The 17,044-nt window shown below is 36.2% G+C and overlaps 1 protein-coding gene across 13 annotated transcripts in view; it reads right to left on the bottom strand.

Annotated features, from left to right (window-relative positions):
• Positions 1–17,044, bottom strand: part of LOC117328000 — a 199,750-nt gene that overhangs the window by 104,865 nt on the left and 77,841 nt on the right. For all 13 annotated transcript variants that reach the window (XR_004532775.1, XM_033885304.1, XM_033885302.1 and 10 more), the window contains one exon: positions 13,470–13,651. Coding sequence is in view for 12 of the 13 variants with exons in the window: in XM_033885304.1 (XP_033741195.1) it covers positions 13,470–13,651 (182 nt within the window). In the remaining variant the exon portion in view is untranslated. The remainder of the gene's footprint in view (positions 1–13,469; positions 13,652–17,044) is intronic.

Genomic DNA, 17,044 nt, shown 5'->3' on the forward strand with positions numbered 1-17,044 from the left:
TAAACATCAGGCATACCTGTGTCCGTTAGCATTTTAACGAACTTAAGGAGTCTTCGGTTAACTCACAGGAAGTTTAAATAATGTTGTGTACAGTAGAATTTACGAGTTACCTGTCCGAATAGGTCATTTGTCATAATCGTATCTAGCTAGTGTCACCCCTCATAGCATTTAGGAGTTAAAGGGTCAACACCACAGACTACCTGTATACTACACAACACCACAGACTACCTGTATACTACACAACCCGTGTTACCAGACGTTTAAACACTGGATAAGGGCTTTCCTCATTCATAACGGAAATTACATTGTTAGAAAAAAAACCTTAAAACTAATCATATTTGGTTTTGTATAAAACTTTAGCTATTTTCTAACTCCATACACTGAAATCTCCTTTGATGCTCCAAGCCAAATATCGAGCCACCATACCATCACACCAGCAATACGTGGCTCCTTTATTTTAAAACCCTCAGGATAAAATACAGTATTCCTCCTTTTATGTAATTAAATGTTCCTCAGTTAATTTTATGAAGCAAAGAAGGGAACAGGAGCCAACACATGCTTTTGTATGGAGTGTTGAATAATTCATGGCATACATTTCCAATCGTGTTATATATTTAATGAGATTTCCATCTTGTTTAACATGCAAGCAAATGACTAAATTAAGAAAAGACAAAAGATAAAATGGGGTCTACAGTCTGAAGCATACTAATAACTCAAATTTTAAAATTTTGCTCTAGTATCAGTAAAATTCAACATGTATTTTTTCAAGTTAGCAGCTAATCCTTACCCCTCACACATATGGATTGAAAAGTTTTAGTAATTATGCAAATATTCCATTTTGAAAAATACAGTAGGTTCTATTAAGCTAACAGTCCTTAAAAACCAGATGTTCCTGATCTTAAATAGAATAGGTTGAATACAAGAGATCAGTTAAAGAAAACATGAGGTAATTTACTGCATCCTTTGTAAGGAAATCAAAGTTAAGTCCCTTTCAGCAGCCAACAACAAATGCTTTTCTCTAGTAATTGTCACCGTGCATTTAAATGTTTTGAATTATTCAAATTCAGATCAAAGAGGTCTTAACTGTTTAATTAGCTGAATCAATGACCTAGCTGATTCTGTATTCCAGTGTTTTTGAGGAGTATAACAATAAATTACCATGATTTAACCACAGATAAAGACTTTCTGCTCTGACATCACAGTACAGGATACCCAAGCATCCAAAGTGACTGATAATTTGATAGAGTTTTTGTTCATGCTGTAACTCTGAACTGACAATTTGATAGAGTTTTTGTTCACGCTGTAACTCTGAACTGGCAATTTGATAGAGTTTTTGTTCATGCTGTAACTCTGAACTGGCCTTCTCAGTGGATCAGGTGTCTGCCTTAACACGCAGCCTTCTGTATAATCTGATATAAATTATGAAAACCACTGTCATTGGTTTTGGTATACAAGGATATAAAAAATCCTGGTTTTTATTGAAATGAATAAGTCATCGATTGTCCGCTTTACTTGATTAATACCCGGCCCCCTTGGTGTGTTATCCACAGCAATAGCCAGCTGGAACATACAAGGGCACTATTTATTGAACTGTAAAGTAAGAAACTGCATTAAGCTGAAACTCAGTGCTTTATGTTTGAGAATATACAGGTGAGGACCAAACACAATTGTATTAAATTTCCTGGAGATATTGTCGGTACAACAGGCCATTCAGCTTTATGTAGACAGCAATCTTAGGTCTACAAGTTACTCTCAGGTGTGGATAATGATGCTATTTTATCAAGTCCATTCAAAACTGTATGATAATATACTCAGAATGATATATATGACAAAGAAAGGTTGAATTTATCATGCAGTTATCTTACAAGTCCTCTTATCCACTAAGTAACTATAGAGAAAACCTACCCAACACTATCTATAGGACAGGAAAAATGAAAACGAACTTCCAACATGTTAGACTTCATATACTACTGGAAATATAAAGATGTCAAATTAACCTGCATGAAGCTTGATGAGGGTACTATATAACCATACATGCATGAAATTTTCACAAAACAGAATGGTTCCTTATTTTTTCAATTACATATTATTATATTCTATAACATCTTTTTATTTCCCATAAGCCAGTTTCATGCATAATATGTACCTCCTGCATAAAAAGTCCCCAGATACTTTTTATATATATACCCCTACAAACAAGAGGCCCATGAGGCTTGTATTGCTCACCTGGTTGGATTTGATCAAACTTCAAAATAATGTTTATGATCAAATTCATTAATACGTAGCTTTATTTGTCAATCTCGACAATGCTATATATGGTTATAGTGTGGGATCCCAACTGCTGTAAAGAAATAATGAAGTCCAGACTCTCTAAGGGTGTGAAAAGACCTTAGGAATCGTTTTTACAACATGATTGTGTTTAAAGAAACTAGTCCCTTAGGGTAGGGAAAAACCCTTGGGCCTATTTTTATATCAGAATAACATGTGTTTATTCCTTAACGTCCAGCGATGCTATACATGGTTATGGGATGGAGGGTCACAGCACAACCATTTATGCAAAATCTGTTCCCCTTTCCCCAAGGATGCTTCTGGGTTCAAATCCATTCATAACTTTATGACAAGTAGTGATTTAAAGGAAATATCTCTATTTCCCCTATTGGTTTGTATTGATCAAACTATACAGATCTTAAAGGTTTGTATTGATCAAACTACAGATCTTAAAGGTTTGTATTAATCAAACTACATATCTTAAAGGTTTGTACTGATCAAACTACAGATTTTAAAGGTTTGTATTGGTCAAACTACAGATCTTAAAGGTTTATATTAATCAAACTACAGATCTTAAAGGTTTATATTGATCAAACTATATATCTTAAAGGTTTGTATTGATCATACTACAGATCTTAAAGGTTTGAATTGATCAAACTACAGATCTTAAAGGTTTGTTCTGATCAAACTACATATCTTAAAGGTTTGTATTGATCAAACTACAAATCTTAAAGGTTTGTTCTGATCAAACTACATATCTTAAAGGTTTGTACTGATCAAACTACATATCTTAAAGGTTTGTATTGATCAAACTACATATCTTAAAGGTTTGTATTGATCAATCTATACAGATCTTAAAGGTTTGTATTGATCAAACTACAGATCTTAAAGGTTTGTATTAATCAAACTACATATCTTAAAGGTTTGTATTAATCAAACTACATATCTTAAAGGTTTGTATTGATCAAACTACATATCTTAAAGGTTTGTATTAATCAAACTACATATCTTAAAGGTTTGTATTAATCAAACTACATATCTTAAAGGTTTGTATTAATCAAACTACATATCTTAAAGGTTTGTATTGATCAAACTATACAGATCTTAAAGGTTTATATTAATCAAACTATACATATCTTAAAGGTTTGTATTAATCAAACTATATATCTTAAAGGTTTGTATTGATCAAACTACATATCTTAAAGGTTTGTACTGATCAAACTACAGATCTTAAAGGTTTGTATTAATCAAACTACATATCTTGATTAGCCTTTAAATACTTCAGATGTTCTGTAAGGAATATTCATCTGTTGATTAAGTTACAAATGATTATAAATACACTGTACTAGTTATACTGCCTGTGTAACTGCCCATTTCACTGAAAACTGTAATTATTTTACCAAGCTAAAAAATGAAAGTTCACATTGCAGTGAATCTTTAATGCCATGTTAGAAATTTACTACATAATTAGAAGTCACAAATGCAATGCCTAATGACTACAATCTAATCGAGAACCAGATTTCTCGACATATATGACTCCTTCTGAAACATGAATGTCTATCACTCAAATCCTATATTCCCAAGGACAATAATTACATTTAAAAAATTGACTTTAAACATAATGAATATTCAATGAATTCTGAATTGCTATCATTTGTTTTAAGTCCCAAGAAAGATAAGAGTAAAGAAGAGATGACTATTTTACATTTAAATTTCAAACCAGACTATCTTTACACTTCCATATATCACTTTTCTGACAGATCATGTTTTTATTTTACATGTTATGATGCTGTTCAATTTTTGCCTTTGATTACAGTTATAAACTTTCTGTCAGATTTCCGATGACTGCCCTGTATGTGAATAAATCTAATATTAAAATTCATGCTAGTTTCAAGGTTTTGCTATTTAACTCTTCAACTCTATGCTGTTCTAAACCTTTATAACTATAGTTAAGCCCACTCTACTAAAACTACCTAACTATCTTAACTCTACTCATTCAAATTGTGTGGTCGCTACTCAGAAAGCAGTTGCTGGGCTGGTAATTAAATTTTTTTGAAAGTTATGTTTTTCATTTCAACAATGCCCAAAATCAAAAGTAAAATCACAGTTCGCCATTTTGTTGTCAGTAAACAACTTGGCATTAACTTGCCAATTTCCGAGCATTAGACTATTTTAACAACCTGGCATTAACTTGCCAATTTCCGAGCATTAGACTATTTTAACAAAGGTAGCACACTACAGTAGGACAGGCTGGCCATGGGCGATTTTTTTGTTAAGCAAATAACTCCTGTATTATGATATGCATAAAAAATGAAAAAAATAAATGTACACTATAATTGGTATATTCAGTATAAAGTAGTACATACAGGCTTTACATTTGTTAAAACGAAAATTAATAAATTGATTCCGGATTTTAAATTTCCGGATTTTCCAAAAGGGTGTTTACACAGGAAATTTAGTTTTGCCTACAGCGAAAAATGGAAGCCCACCGAAAAGGTAAGATAGCAGGAAAACTTAAATTACAACATATGTCAAAACAAGATTAATTCTGTCTTTAGGATAGAGATATTTAATTTCAAATAGGTTTCAGAAAAAAAATTGTGTAGAGAATTGTGTCATTTTGGGTCAAATATCATAATATTTTGCAACTTTTGAGCATTTCATAAGCTGTTACCATGGTATTCACAGCTCTAAAAATCACAGAAAAGATAAGTTTACTTATCCTTGAGAGCTGTATTAAAATTGCAAATGTTTAATTGTTCAGATTACAAATATATATACTTTATTAGAGGTAATATGTAGGGTTAACTGGCAATGTTTGCATATCTAAAACATGTGCCATATTTTTCAGAATTGGGCATTTTTACTGTACACTGCTACAAAATGAATGTGTTTTTAATGCATGAAATTACTTATCATAATACTATTTCCAAAACTTTATTATTATTTGTTAAATACATATTTCTTTTTATCAATTCCTATATACAACTTTGCTTATATCCATCAATATTTGGAGAGTAGCCGAACGTGTTTCATGTCATCTTGAGATATCATAAAGGAAAGAAAGACGACGTCATGAAGGATACTGAGCACTTTTCTGTGATGTCTGAACAGAGATGACATGAGTATGGAGGATCAAACTGTAAAAGTTCCACTATGTTTCATAACACTGTAATTAATATCAGCTAACAGTATTTGTTAATCCTCCAGGTGCAAATTTAATTAAATTACGTGAAAGTGTTGCCATGACAATTCTGAAGTTTTTACCTGTTTGATAGCTCTGGTGAGATCAGTTTCACTTTCGCCTCAGCTAAACTTCACAGCTGATATCTCTATGAAGCTCAAAAGTGCATTGTACAAATTTTATCTTAACACTCAAACTAGTTTTAAAATATGACATAATTTCCCTCATATTTTATGCAGTTTAAACGTTTTTGCTGTGCTGATTTGCATTTTATTTCCAGAATATCATTCCACAGTTAAAGAAAATTAAAAATCCCCCCTGTTGTTTATTGATAGAGTACTAATGAAGGCAATATCAGGGGTACTTTAACAGCCATCAAGCATCTTAATGAGGAAATCTCTGGCAATTACATCCAGTCTCTTAAGAATTAATTCACTGAAAATGCAGCAAGTTTTTAATCAGTGATATTTTTTCCTCAAATTAAAACATGTTTGCCCATTAGAGTTTCGTACAGCCATGTCTCCTCCACCCATACAGTATTACACAGAAATTGTGTGTCCCTACATGTACTCGCAAATTTTTTGTTTAAAAAAATGAGCAATTAAAATGATCAAATTGAAATGAACAAGCAGAGTACAAAAATTATTACATTGTTCTGTATGTCCAATAGGATTATTACGTAACAAAGTGCCAGGGTAGGTAAAGTCCAGTAATTATAGAGAAATGTGTATGTTACAGAGTACCATGGTTAAAGGGTACCATGGTAACCAGTCCTATAGAATGTTGTATGTTATAGAGTACCATGGTAACCAGTCCTATAGAATATTGTATGTTATAGAGTACCATGGTAACCAGTCCTATAGAATATTGTATGTTATAGAGTACCATGGTAACCAGTCCTATAGAATATTGTATGTTATAGAGTACCATGGTAACCAGTCCTATAGAATATTGTATATTATAGAGTACCATGGTAACCAGTCCTATAGAATGTTGTATGTTACAGAGTACCATGGTAACCAGTCCTATAGAATGTTGTATGTTATAGAGTACCATGGTAACCAGTCCTATAGCATGTTGTATGTTATAGAGTACCATGGTAACCAGTCCAATAGAATGTTGCATGTTACAGAGTACCATGGTAACCAGTCCTATAGAATGTTGCATGTTACAGACTGCCATGGTAACCAGTCCTATAGAACGATGTATGTTACAGAGTACCATGGTAACCAGTCCTATAGAATGTTGTATGTTATAGAGTACCATGGTAACCAGTCCTATAGAATGTTGCATGTTACAGACTGCCATGGTAACCAGTCCTATAGAATGTTGTATGTTACAGACTGCCATGATAACCAGTCCTGCACAATTTACAGATAACCATGGTAACCAGTCCTACAGAATTTTGAATGTTACAAAATACCATGGTAACCAGTCCTACAGAATGTTGTATGTTAGAGTACCATGGCTACCAGTCATATAGAATGTTGTACCATGGTAACAATGAAGCTCTAACAAAGTACCATGGTAACCATACAGCTCTAACAAGGTACCATGGTAGCCACAAAGCTCTAACAAAGTACCATGGTAACCATACAGCTCTAACAGATTACCATGGTTACCACACAGCTCTAACAAAGTACCATGGTAACCATACAGCTCTAAACAAAAGTAAACAAATGGGTAACCACACAGCTTCTAACAAAGGTAACAATGGTAACCATCACAGCTCTACAACAAGGGGTACCATGGTAAACCTCACAGCTCTAACAAGGTACCATGGTAACCACACAGCTCTAACAAGGTACCATGGTATCCACACAGCTCTAACGATGTACCATGGTATCCATACAGCTCTAACGATGTACCATGGTAACCATACAGCTCTAACGATGTACCATGGTATCCATACAGCTCTAACGATGTACCATGGTATCCATACAGCTCTAACGATGTACCATGGTATCCATACAGCTCTAACAATGTACCATGGTATCCATACAGCTCTAATGATGTACCATGGTAACCACACAGCTCTAACAAGGTACCATGGTAACCACACAGCTCTAACAATGTACCATGGTAACCATACAGCTCTAACAATGTACCATGGTAACCATACAGCTCTAATGATGTACCATGGTAACCACACAGCTCTAACAAGGTACCATGGTAACCACACAGCTCTAACAAGGTACCATGGTAACCACACAGCTCTAACAAATCACCATGGTAACCATACAGCTCTAACAAAGTACCATGGTAATCATGCAGCTCTAACAAATTACCACGGTAACCATGCAGCTCTAACAGAGTACCCTGCTAATCAATCCTATAGAAAGACATTTGCACTAAAACACAAATCATCAAGATTCTATGATGATATACTTCTGTAATTAACAATTTTAATGCAATGATCCAAAAAACACTGTAACAATTTTAGGAAATTTGCTGACATGACAAAAATGCCATGCTTGCAGTGTTAAGATAACAGTTCACGTTTCTAGCTTCAGTGAATCAAACTATTATTACTTGGATTGCCTCAGTGCTTTACCAGAGAACTGACAAAATTGTCAATGAATCCATCTTGTAGATTAAACAATTCTGATTCAGTGTTACCTCATTTTGCCTTAACTATCACATTAAGTTCCCGACAGCATTAAAAAAAAAAAAAAAACAAAAAACAACAATACAATTAACCACAAATTAACTATAATAAACCTTATACCAATACCAGCTCTACATGACTTTAATAAACCTTACCAATACCAGCTCTACATGACTATAATAAACCTTACCAATACCAGCTCTACATGACTATAATAAACCTTACCAATACCAGCTCTACATGACTATAATAAACCTTATCAATACCAGCTCTACATGACTATAATAAACCTTATCAATACCAGCTCTACATGACTATAATAAACCTTACCAATACCAGCTCTACATGACTATAATAAACCTTACCAATACCAGCTCTACATGACTATAATAAACCTTACCAATACCAGCTCTACATGACGATAATAAACCTTACCAATACCAGCTCTACATGACTATAATAAACCTTACCAATACCAGCTCTACATGACTATAATAAACCTTACCAATACCAGCTCTACATGACTATAATAAACCTTACCAATACCAGCTCTACATGACTATAATAAACCTTACCAATACCAGCTCTACATGACTATAATAAACCTTACCAATACCAGCTCTACATGACTATAATAAACCTTACCAATACCAGCTCTACATGACTATAATAAACCTTACCAATACCAGCTCTACATGACTATAATAAACCTTACCAATACCAGCTCTACATGACTATAATAAACCTTACCAATACCAGCTCTACATAACTATAATAAACCTTATACCAATACCAGCTCTACATAACTATAATAAACCTTACCAATACCAGCTCTACATGACTATAATAAACCTTACCAATACCAGCTCTACATGACTATAATAAACCTTACCAATACCAGCTCTACATGACTATAATAAACCTTACCAATACCAGCTCTACATGACTATAATAAACCTTACCAATACCAGCTCTACATGACTATAATAAACCTTACCAATACCAGCTCTACATGACTATAATAAACCTTACCAATACCAGCTCTACATAACTATAATAAACCTTACCAATACCAGCTCTACATGACTATAATTAACCTTACCAATACCAGCTCTACATTACTATAATAAACCTTACCAATACCAGCTCTACATTACTATAATTAACCTTTACAATACCAGCTCTACATAACTATAATTAACCTTTACAATACCAGCTCCACAAATTGTTATTAATAATCTGTGAATATCCAATGAGCATGTGAACACATTCTTACCTCATATAGTGACATCCAAACCCCAGAAAGTCTGACAATGGGGCGCTGTACCAGTAATTGTGTGTACAGGGATGAGAAAGCCCAGGATGAATTATCTAGACATCTACCTTATCATTGCCATATCTTTAGCTACACCTCCACTATAAATTCTTGTCTGTACCTCACATATCTGTTCCCAAACCAGAAGGATATGATACATGTGTTTTTCAAACAAATTTCTGATAAGAAAACATACAAATACACTGCAGATAGGCAGTGAGTAAATAAATTTGCAAAAAAAAAAAAAAAACATCAAAAAATCAAAACAAACAATTGTACCTGAAATAGTATATTAAGGCTTGCCATGAACAATACACCAATGGAAAGCTTATTAAAATTAGGTGTTTCTTTGGAGAATGCACTGAAGGGGGTTGTAAAAGAATTCATCCTTAGAAAACAAATGCAAAACAGATCATTACAAACATAAACAATTCATCAATATCTGTGAGGTACTTTCTTCAGAAAGTTACAGGAAATATCTGTAAGTTTCTCGACAACCGATATTGTATAGCATAATCTCTACAAAACCTTCAAAAAGATGGAGTCCTAAAGTCGAGCTCTGAGATCCTAACTGAAGAATACCTCTTAAAGGTTGAGGTCCTAAATCACCAATATCTCCGAAAAGTCGAGTCCTGCAGTCCTAACTCACCAATATACCTCCATAAAGTTGAGGTCCTTACTGACCAATATCTCCATAAAGTTGAGGTCCTTACTGACCAATACCTCCATAAAGTTGAGGTCCTTACTGACCAATACTTCCATAAAGTTGAGGTCCTTACTGACCAATACTCCATAAAGTTGAGGTCCTTACTGACCAATACCTCTATAAAGTTGAGGTCCTTACTGACCAATACCTCCATAAAGTTGAGGTCCTTACTGACCAATACCTCCATAAAGTTGAGGTCCTTACTGACCAATACCTCCATAAAGTTGAGGTCCTTACTGACCAATATTCCATAAAGTTGAGGTCCTTACTGACCAATACCTCCATAAAGTTGAGGTCCTTACTGACCAATACCTCCATAAAGTTGAGGTCCTTACTGACCAATACCTCCATAAAGTTGAGGTCCTTACTGACCAATACCTCCATAAAGTTGAGGTCCTTACTGACCAATACCTCCATAAAGTTGAGGTCCTTACTGACCAATACTCCATAAAGTTGAGGTCCTTACTGACCAATATTCCATAAAGTTGAGGTCATAACGTAACAATATCTCCAGAAAGTCGAGCCCTATAGCTGCAGTCCTAACTCACCAACATCTCCAGAAAGACGAGCCCTATATAGCTGCAGTCCTAACTCACCAACATCTCCAGAAAGACGAGCCCTATAGCTGCAGTCCTAACTCACCAATATCTCCAGAAAGTCGAGCCCTATAGCTGCGGTCCTAACTCACCAACATCTCCAGAAAGTCGAGCCCTATAGCTGCGGTCCTAACTCACCAACATCTCCAGAAAGTCGAGCCCTATATCTGCAGTCCTAACTAACCAACATCTCCAGAAAGTCGAGCCCTATAGCTGCGGTCCTAACTAACCAATATCTCCAGTAAGTAGAGCCCTATAGCTGCAGTCCTAACTCACCAATATCTCCAGAAAGTCGAGCCCTATAGCTGCGGTCCTAACTAACCAATATCTCCAGTAAGTAGAGCCCTATAGCTGCGGTCCTAACTCACCAATATCTCCAGAAAGTCGAGCCCTATAGCTGCGGTCCTAACTCACCAATATCTCCAGAAAGTCGAGCCCTATAGCTGCAGTCCTAACTCACCAATATCTCCAGAAAGTCGAGCCCTATAACTGCAGTCCTAACTCATCAATATCTCCAGTAAGTAGAGCCCTATAGCTGCGGTCCTAACTAGCCAATATCTCCAGTAAGTAGAGCCCTATAGCTGCAGTCCTAACTCACCAATATCTCCAGAAAGTCGAGCCCTATAGCTGCGGTCCTAACTAGCCAATATCTCCAGAAAGTCGAGCCCTATAGCTGCGGTCCAAACTCACCAATATCTCCAGAAAGATGAGCCCTATAGCTGCAGTCCTAACTCACCAATATCTCCAGAAAGTCGAGCCCTATAGCTGCAGTCCTAACTCACCAATATCTCCAGTAAGTCGAGCCCTATAGCTGCAGTCCTAACTCACCAATATCTCGAGAAAGTCGAGCCCTATAGCTGCGGTCCTAACTCACCAATATCTCCAGAAAGTCGAGCCCTATAGCTGCGGTCCTAACTCACCAATATCTCCAGAAAGTCGAGCCCTATAGCTGCGGTCCTAACTCACCAATATCTCCAGAAAGTCGAGCCCTATAGCTGCAGTCCTAACTAACCAATATCTCCAGAAAGTCGAGCCCTATAGCTGCGGTCCTAACTCACCAATATCTCCAGAAAGTCGAGCCCTATAGCTGCGGTCCTAACTCACCAATATCTCCAGAAAGTCGAGCCCTATAGCTGCGGTCCTAACTCACCAATATCTCCAGAAAGTCGAGCCCTATAGCTGCGGTCCTAACTCACCAATATCTCCAGAAAGTCGAGCCCTATAGCTGCGGTCCTAACTCACCAATATCTCCAGAAAGTCGAGCCCTATAGCTGCAGTCCTAACTTACCAATATCTCGAGAAAGTCGAGCCCTATAGCTGCAGTCCTAACTCACCAATATCTCCAGAAAGTCGAGCCCTATAGCTGCAGTCCTAACTCACCAAAGTTGACGACCTGATAATCCCGCTTTCAACACTCAAGCCTGAACACTGTGACCCGAGGGAGACCAAACCACAACGTACTCGTCCATCTAATGTCCTGTATTCTCACATAGCAACACAATTTCTATGCACGTATTTAAATTATTATCATAAAAAAATGAAAACCTGAGACTCCGAGTGGTAGAGGTCAGATTGCGATGATAGAATTGAGAGGCACCCAGGCTTCCCTGATCTCCCTGGTGATGGAGACGAACAACCACTTGAAGGTCAAACAAATAGACCATTATCACCTTTACCAAGGACAAACGACAACACACATAACGACACTGACTGCTGTACACTTTTCACGACGAAGTTTTCACAAATTTTATATCAAACATTCATTGTGCACATTATCTCTTAAAGGACATAATAATTACAGAATTCTATCTACTGACAATATATCATTACAGTAGCTTTAAATTCTGTGTGTTATACAGAGAGACAGGCTACTAGATTACGTAACAATGGCAACACGACCTACACAGACCCTTCGCTTGACATCAAAACTCTCAGCAGTTTTAACAGCAATGTCAGACACATTTGAATACAGCTGACAATTGGGTAGCATGTGGGAATATTGATAGGCCGTTCTCTACCCACCAGACACAAGAATTAGTCCTTGACACAGTTCCACCCCTCACAGGTACAAATGTAGCAGACGCAGTCATCACCTTCATTACGTGTGATTAGTGATTACCTGTATATTCCTATTGATCAGCTTTTCCCTTCGTTTATCGTGCTGGATAGTCATATCACGTACTGCTGATAACACTAACAAACCATTCAACACTCTCAGTGGATAATTTAAAAATTTGAAAAAATCGTTAAAACGGATCGGTAGAATAAAAAGCCTGTTTAAATAGATCGAGTTGGGAAATGCGATTTATTACACACGGAAGATTTCTTGGTCAGCTTAAGTTACCACTATTCATCAGCTCAATGATAAAATAACCTCCTGTATAATCTATTTAACTATACACAAACGTACCTGTCACATGTCTCAACGCTCCACAGAACACAGAGAACTAACTTTTGCAGCCTAGACTTAAACAGCTGACTTAGATTTAAGTCTTAAAGGGATTAATGAGAAATATACATTATCAGTCATAATTTTAGTTAAGTTAGGTGGAAATGCATAACATGTCTATGCAATTAGCCAACAGATAATGGAGGGATTATCAGTTACAGGTGCAATAAACACGTACATATTGATTTCCCTGGACAGTTCCATTTGTAGGTGTCTATACTGTACGTAACCCTGATGAGTATAAATTACAGGTACGTAACCCTGATGAGTATAAATTACAGGTACATAACCCTGATGAGTATAAATTACAGGTAAGTGTTTACCAGTCATAGATAGCACTTACCTGGCTGCACGATCTTGACATCAAAGATCTTCTCCACGTGTCTGTTGTAAGCAGTCACCTGGAACACTGTGTCCGGATTGTCCTCTACACAAGAGATGTTGATAGGCACCACGTCCTCAGATACCCGCTTCCATCGCATGCCTTCCCCATCTCCCTGTACCCGGAATATCTCCGCCCAGAGTCTGCAAAATACATTCGTTCACTAATCAATACCCAGAGATTCCATCAAATACATGAGCTTAGGTCTGTGGGCCAATATCTGTAGGATAGTCAGTGTTTGTAAGTAATAAATTCCCCAATGTTACATATTAATGGTAAAAATTAGAGTAACAGCTGGGTGTAACTTTGCCTTTAGATAATTTTAGTAATTAATTCTAACACTGGTTCAGGACTAACTGAGTGTAACTTTGCCTTTAGATAATTCTAACACTGGTTCAGGACCAGCTGAGTGTAACTTTGCCTGTAGATAAATCTAACACTGGTTCAGGACCATCTGAGTGTAACTTTGCCTTTAGATAATTCTAACACTGGTTCAGGACCAGCTGAGTGTAACTTTGCCTTTAGATAATTCTAACACTGGTTCAGGACCAGCTGAGTGTAACTTTTCCTTCAGATAATTCTAACACTGGTTCAGGACTTGCTGAGTGTAACTTTGCCTTTAGATAATTCTAATATTGGTTCAGGACTTGCTGAGTATAACTTTGCCTGTAGATAATTCTAATATTGGTTCAGAACTTGCTGAGTGTAACTTTGCCTTTAGATAAATCTAACATTGGTTCAGGACTTGCTGAGTGTAACTTTGCCTTTAGATAATTCTAATATTGGTTCAGGACCTGCTGAGCGTAACATTGCCTGTAGATAATTCTAATATTGGTTCAGGACCAGCTGAGTGTAACTTTGCCTTTAGATAATTCTAACATTTGTTTAGGACTTGCTGAGTGTAACTTTGCCTTTAGATAATTCTAACACTGGTTCAGGACCAGCTGAGTGTAACTTTGCCTTTCAGGACCAGCTGAGTGTAACTTTGCCTTTAGATAAATCTGACATTGGTTCAGGACTTGCTGAGTGTAACTTTGCCTGTAGATAATTCTAATATTGGTTCAGGACTTGCTGAGTGTAACTTTGCCTGTAGATAATTCTAATATTGGTTCAGGACTTGCTGAGTGTAACTTTGCCTTTATTGATAATTCTAACATTTGTTCAGGACCTGCAGCTATTTTCACGAATGATGATGAAGAAACAGTAGAAAAAATGGCATTTTAAATCTGTTTGTTCGAGATCTGCATCACAAACATGAATTCACTGATCAATATTGACTTCTATTCTGGGTCTATAAAACAGCAGCAGGTTTACAATTCAATACCATAATCTGTAGGCCAATCATAAAATATTTACCTTTTCAAATGTCTGCCAGCAACTTTTTTATATTTTCTATAAACAACCATATGCTTTTACAGGTGTAAGCAAACATCCATTGGTCAATATGTGTTTCTATATAACACAGTTCAATACCGCGACACAGACAGATCGGGACATGTAGCATATGCATATTGACTGTCCTGTCACATGTATACATGACAGCTGGCTAGAACACAAACTGAAACAAAAGTTCTCGTTCGGTATTGGCTAGGTGTTGAAGTACGTATAAGATGACAACTGTGACAATAGTTCTATAGAGTATCTATAGGTTGACGTGTATATGTCATTTAGTGACAAATATACCCCAGTTGGACTTACCAGGTTTTTTTTCTGCAGACTTACTGATGTATGGAGAACCTGATGTCCACAATTTTTATTTATCCATAAGTGTTCATTTTACAGAAGAATCTACAAACAGATATATTAGGGATGGGTTTCACAACCTCTTAAATATCACAATTTATTGCAATAATTCATCCAATATTGAATATATTGCTGTAAATTGGGAAATGATAAAAAGGAACAAGATTAACCTAATGTTCCATTTTGGTTTGGTTTATTTTGTTTAATATCCTATTAATTAACAGCCAGTGCCATTTAAGGATGTGCCAGGTTTTGGAGGTGGAGGAAAGCAGAATACCCGGAGAAAAACCACCGGCCTACGTTCAGTACCTGGCAACTGCCCCATGTAGGTTTTGAACTCATAACCCAGAGGTGGAGGGCTAGTGATAAAGTGTCAGGACACCTTTACCACTCGGCCACCACGGCCCCACCTAACCTTCCAAAGGATTATTTTGGAATTATCAGAAAGATACAAAGTCAGTCTTGAAATTTAGAATTTGTCTTTAAGGGTACAATCTGATCTGTGAATCTCTAATCAATTTCAGATTCTTTTCCATCCTGCCAAATCTCAAGTCCACCAAGCAGCTCAGTCATATGTGCTAGAATTGCACTAATTCAGTTAAGTCATATAGTGCAATGTCAGGATTTTGCCCTGCAAAATGATTGAAAGCTTTTGGACAGAAGACGCTATCAACAAACTTATCTTCTAACTTATTTGGTAACTTTTTATTTCAACCTCATGGATTATTTCCCTTTTATAAATAATGCAACATAATCTAAGTATAATTGATCCTTCTGTCATTTTAGAAATTTTACATCTTACATATGAATTGGTGAATGACAAAGACTTACGGATGTCACTGCAATCTTGATGATATGAATATTACTTTAGGTATATGACAGGCTGCATATTTTCTTCCATGGTACAGTTCAAAAATAATAATATTTCGGTCACCTGATGCCACATTACAGGAAATATGAGCTTAATTTTTCTGGTCACTTTGATTTGGTGGTGGTATATCAATTCAATATGGACGCGGAACCATTTCCTAACTGCACACCTGACACTCTCTTGGCCATCCCTGCCCACTGGTATAGATGTTTATTTTGTATCATAGATATACGTATTATCACTACATTATAATATCACCACTCATTAAAATTACTTGATACAAAGCCAACATTGAGGTACTATGTTCCTACAGCCATTACACTGTCTGAAAAAGTCCTCCAGATTCTGATGTTGTAGAAATATAGCTCTGTAATTTCTATTTTTGCAGACAAGTTTTCTTTATTTGATGACATTGGCTGAGATCCTTTTATAGGATTTAGCGCTCCAACAATGTTAAAGCAATTCCTGTTAAGTTTTTCCTGAGCACTTTAACTTCAGCACTAGAACTTGTGACGGAGTATTTTGACATATACATGCACTTATTTGCAATTTGAGGAAACATTCAATACCAGCTTGTCTCGCGGAGAAGGTCTAATGAATCTCCTATGTGAGGCTTTACTCATAAAACCCTTACCCAATATAGCTAAGGCTGATTAATCTTAGGACAAAAAAATGCTGTGATCTATATAGGAACTTCTCCATCGACTGGAAAATGAACAATATATTATTTCCTCTTTTGATAAAATCCTCTCAAAATTGAGAATCTTTTTCAAAAGGAAACTAATTGAGATCTAAGATTACTGTATCATATTATCAACACAGACAGGCAATATCTCAAGTCTGCCTGTCTGTTTATATAGGGCATGAGACTAGTACGTTTTCATTGGTATACTCTGAGAAGTCTACAAGTACATCTGACCAC

This window comes from Pecten maximus, chromosome 5 (genome assembly GCF_902652985.1).
Source record: "Pecten maximus chromosome 5, xPecMax1.1, whole genome shotgun sequence".
Taxonomy (NCBI): domain Eukaryota; kingdom Metazoa; phylum Mollusca; class Bivalvia; order Pectinida; family Pectinidae; genus Pecten; species Pecten maximus.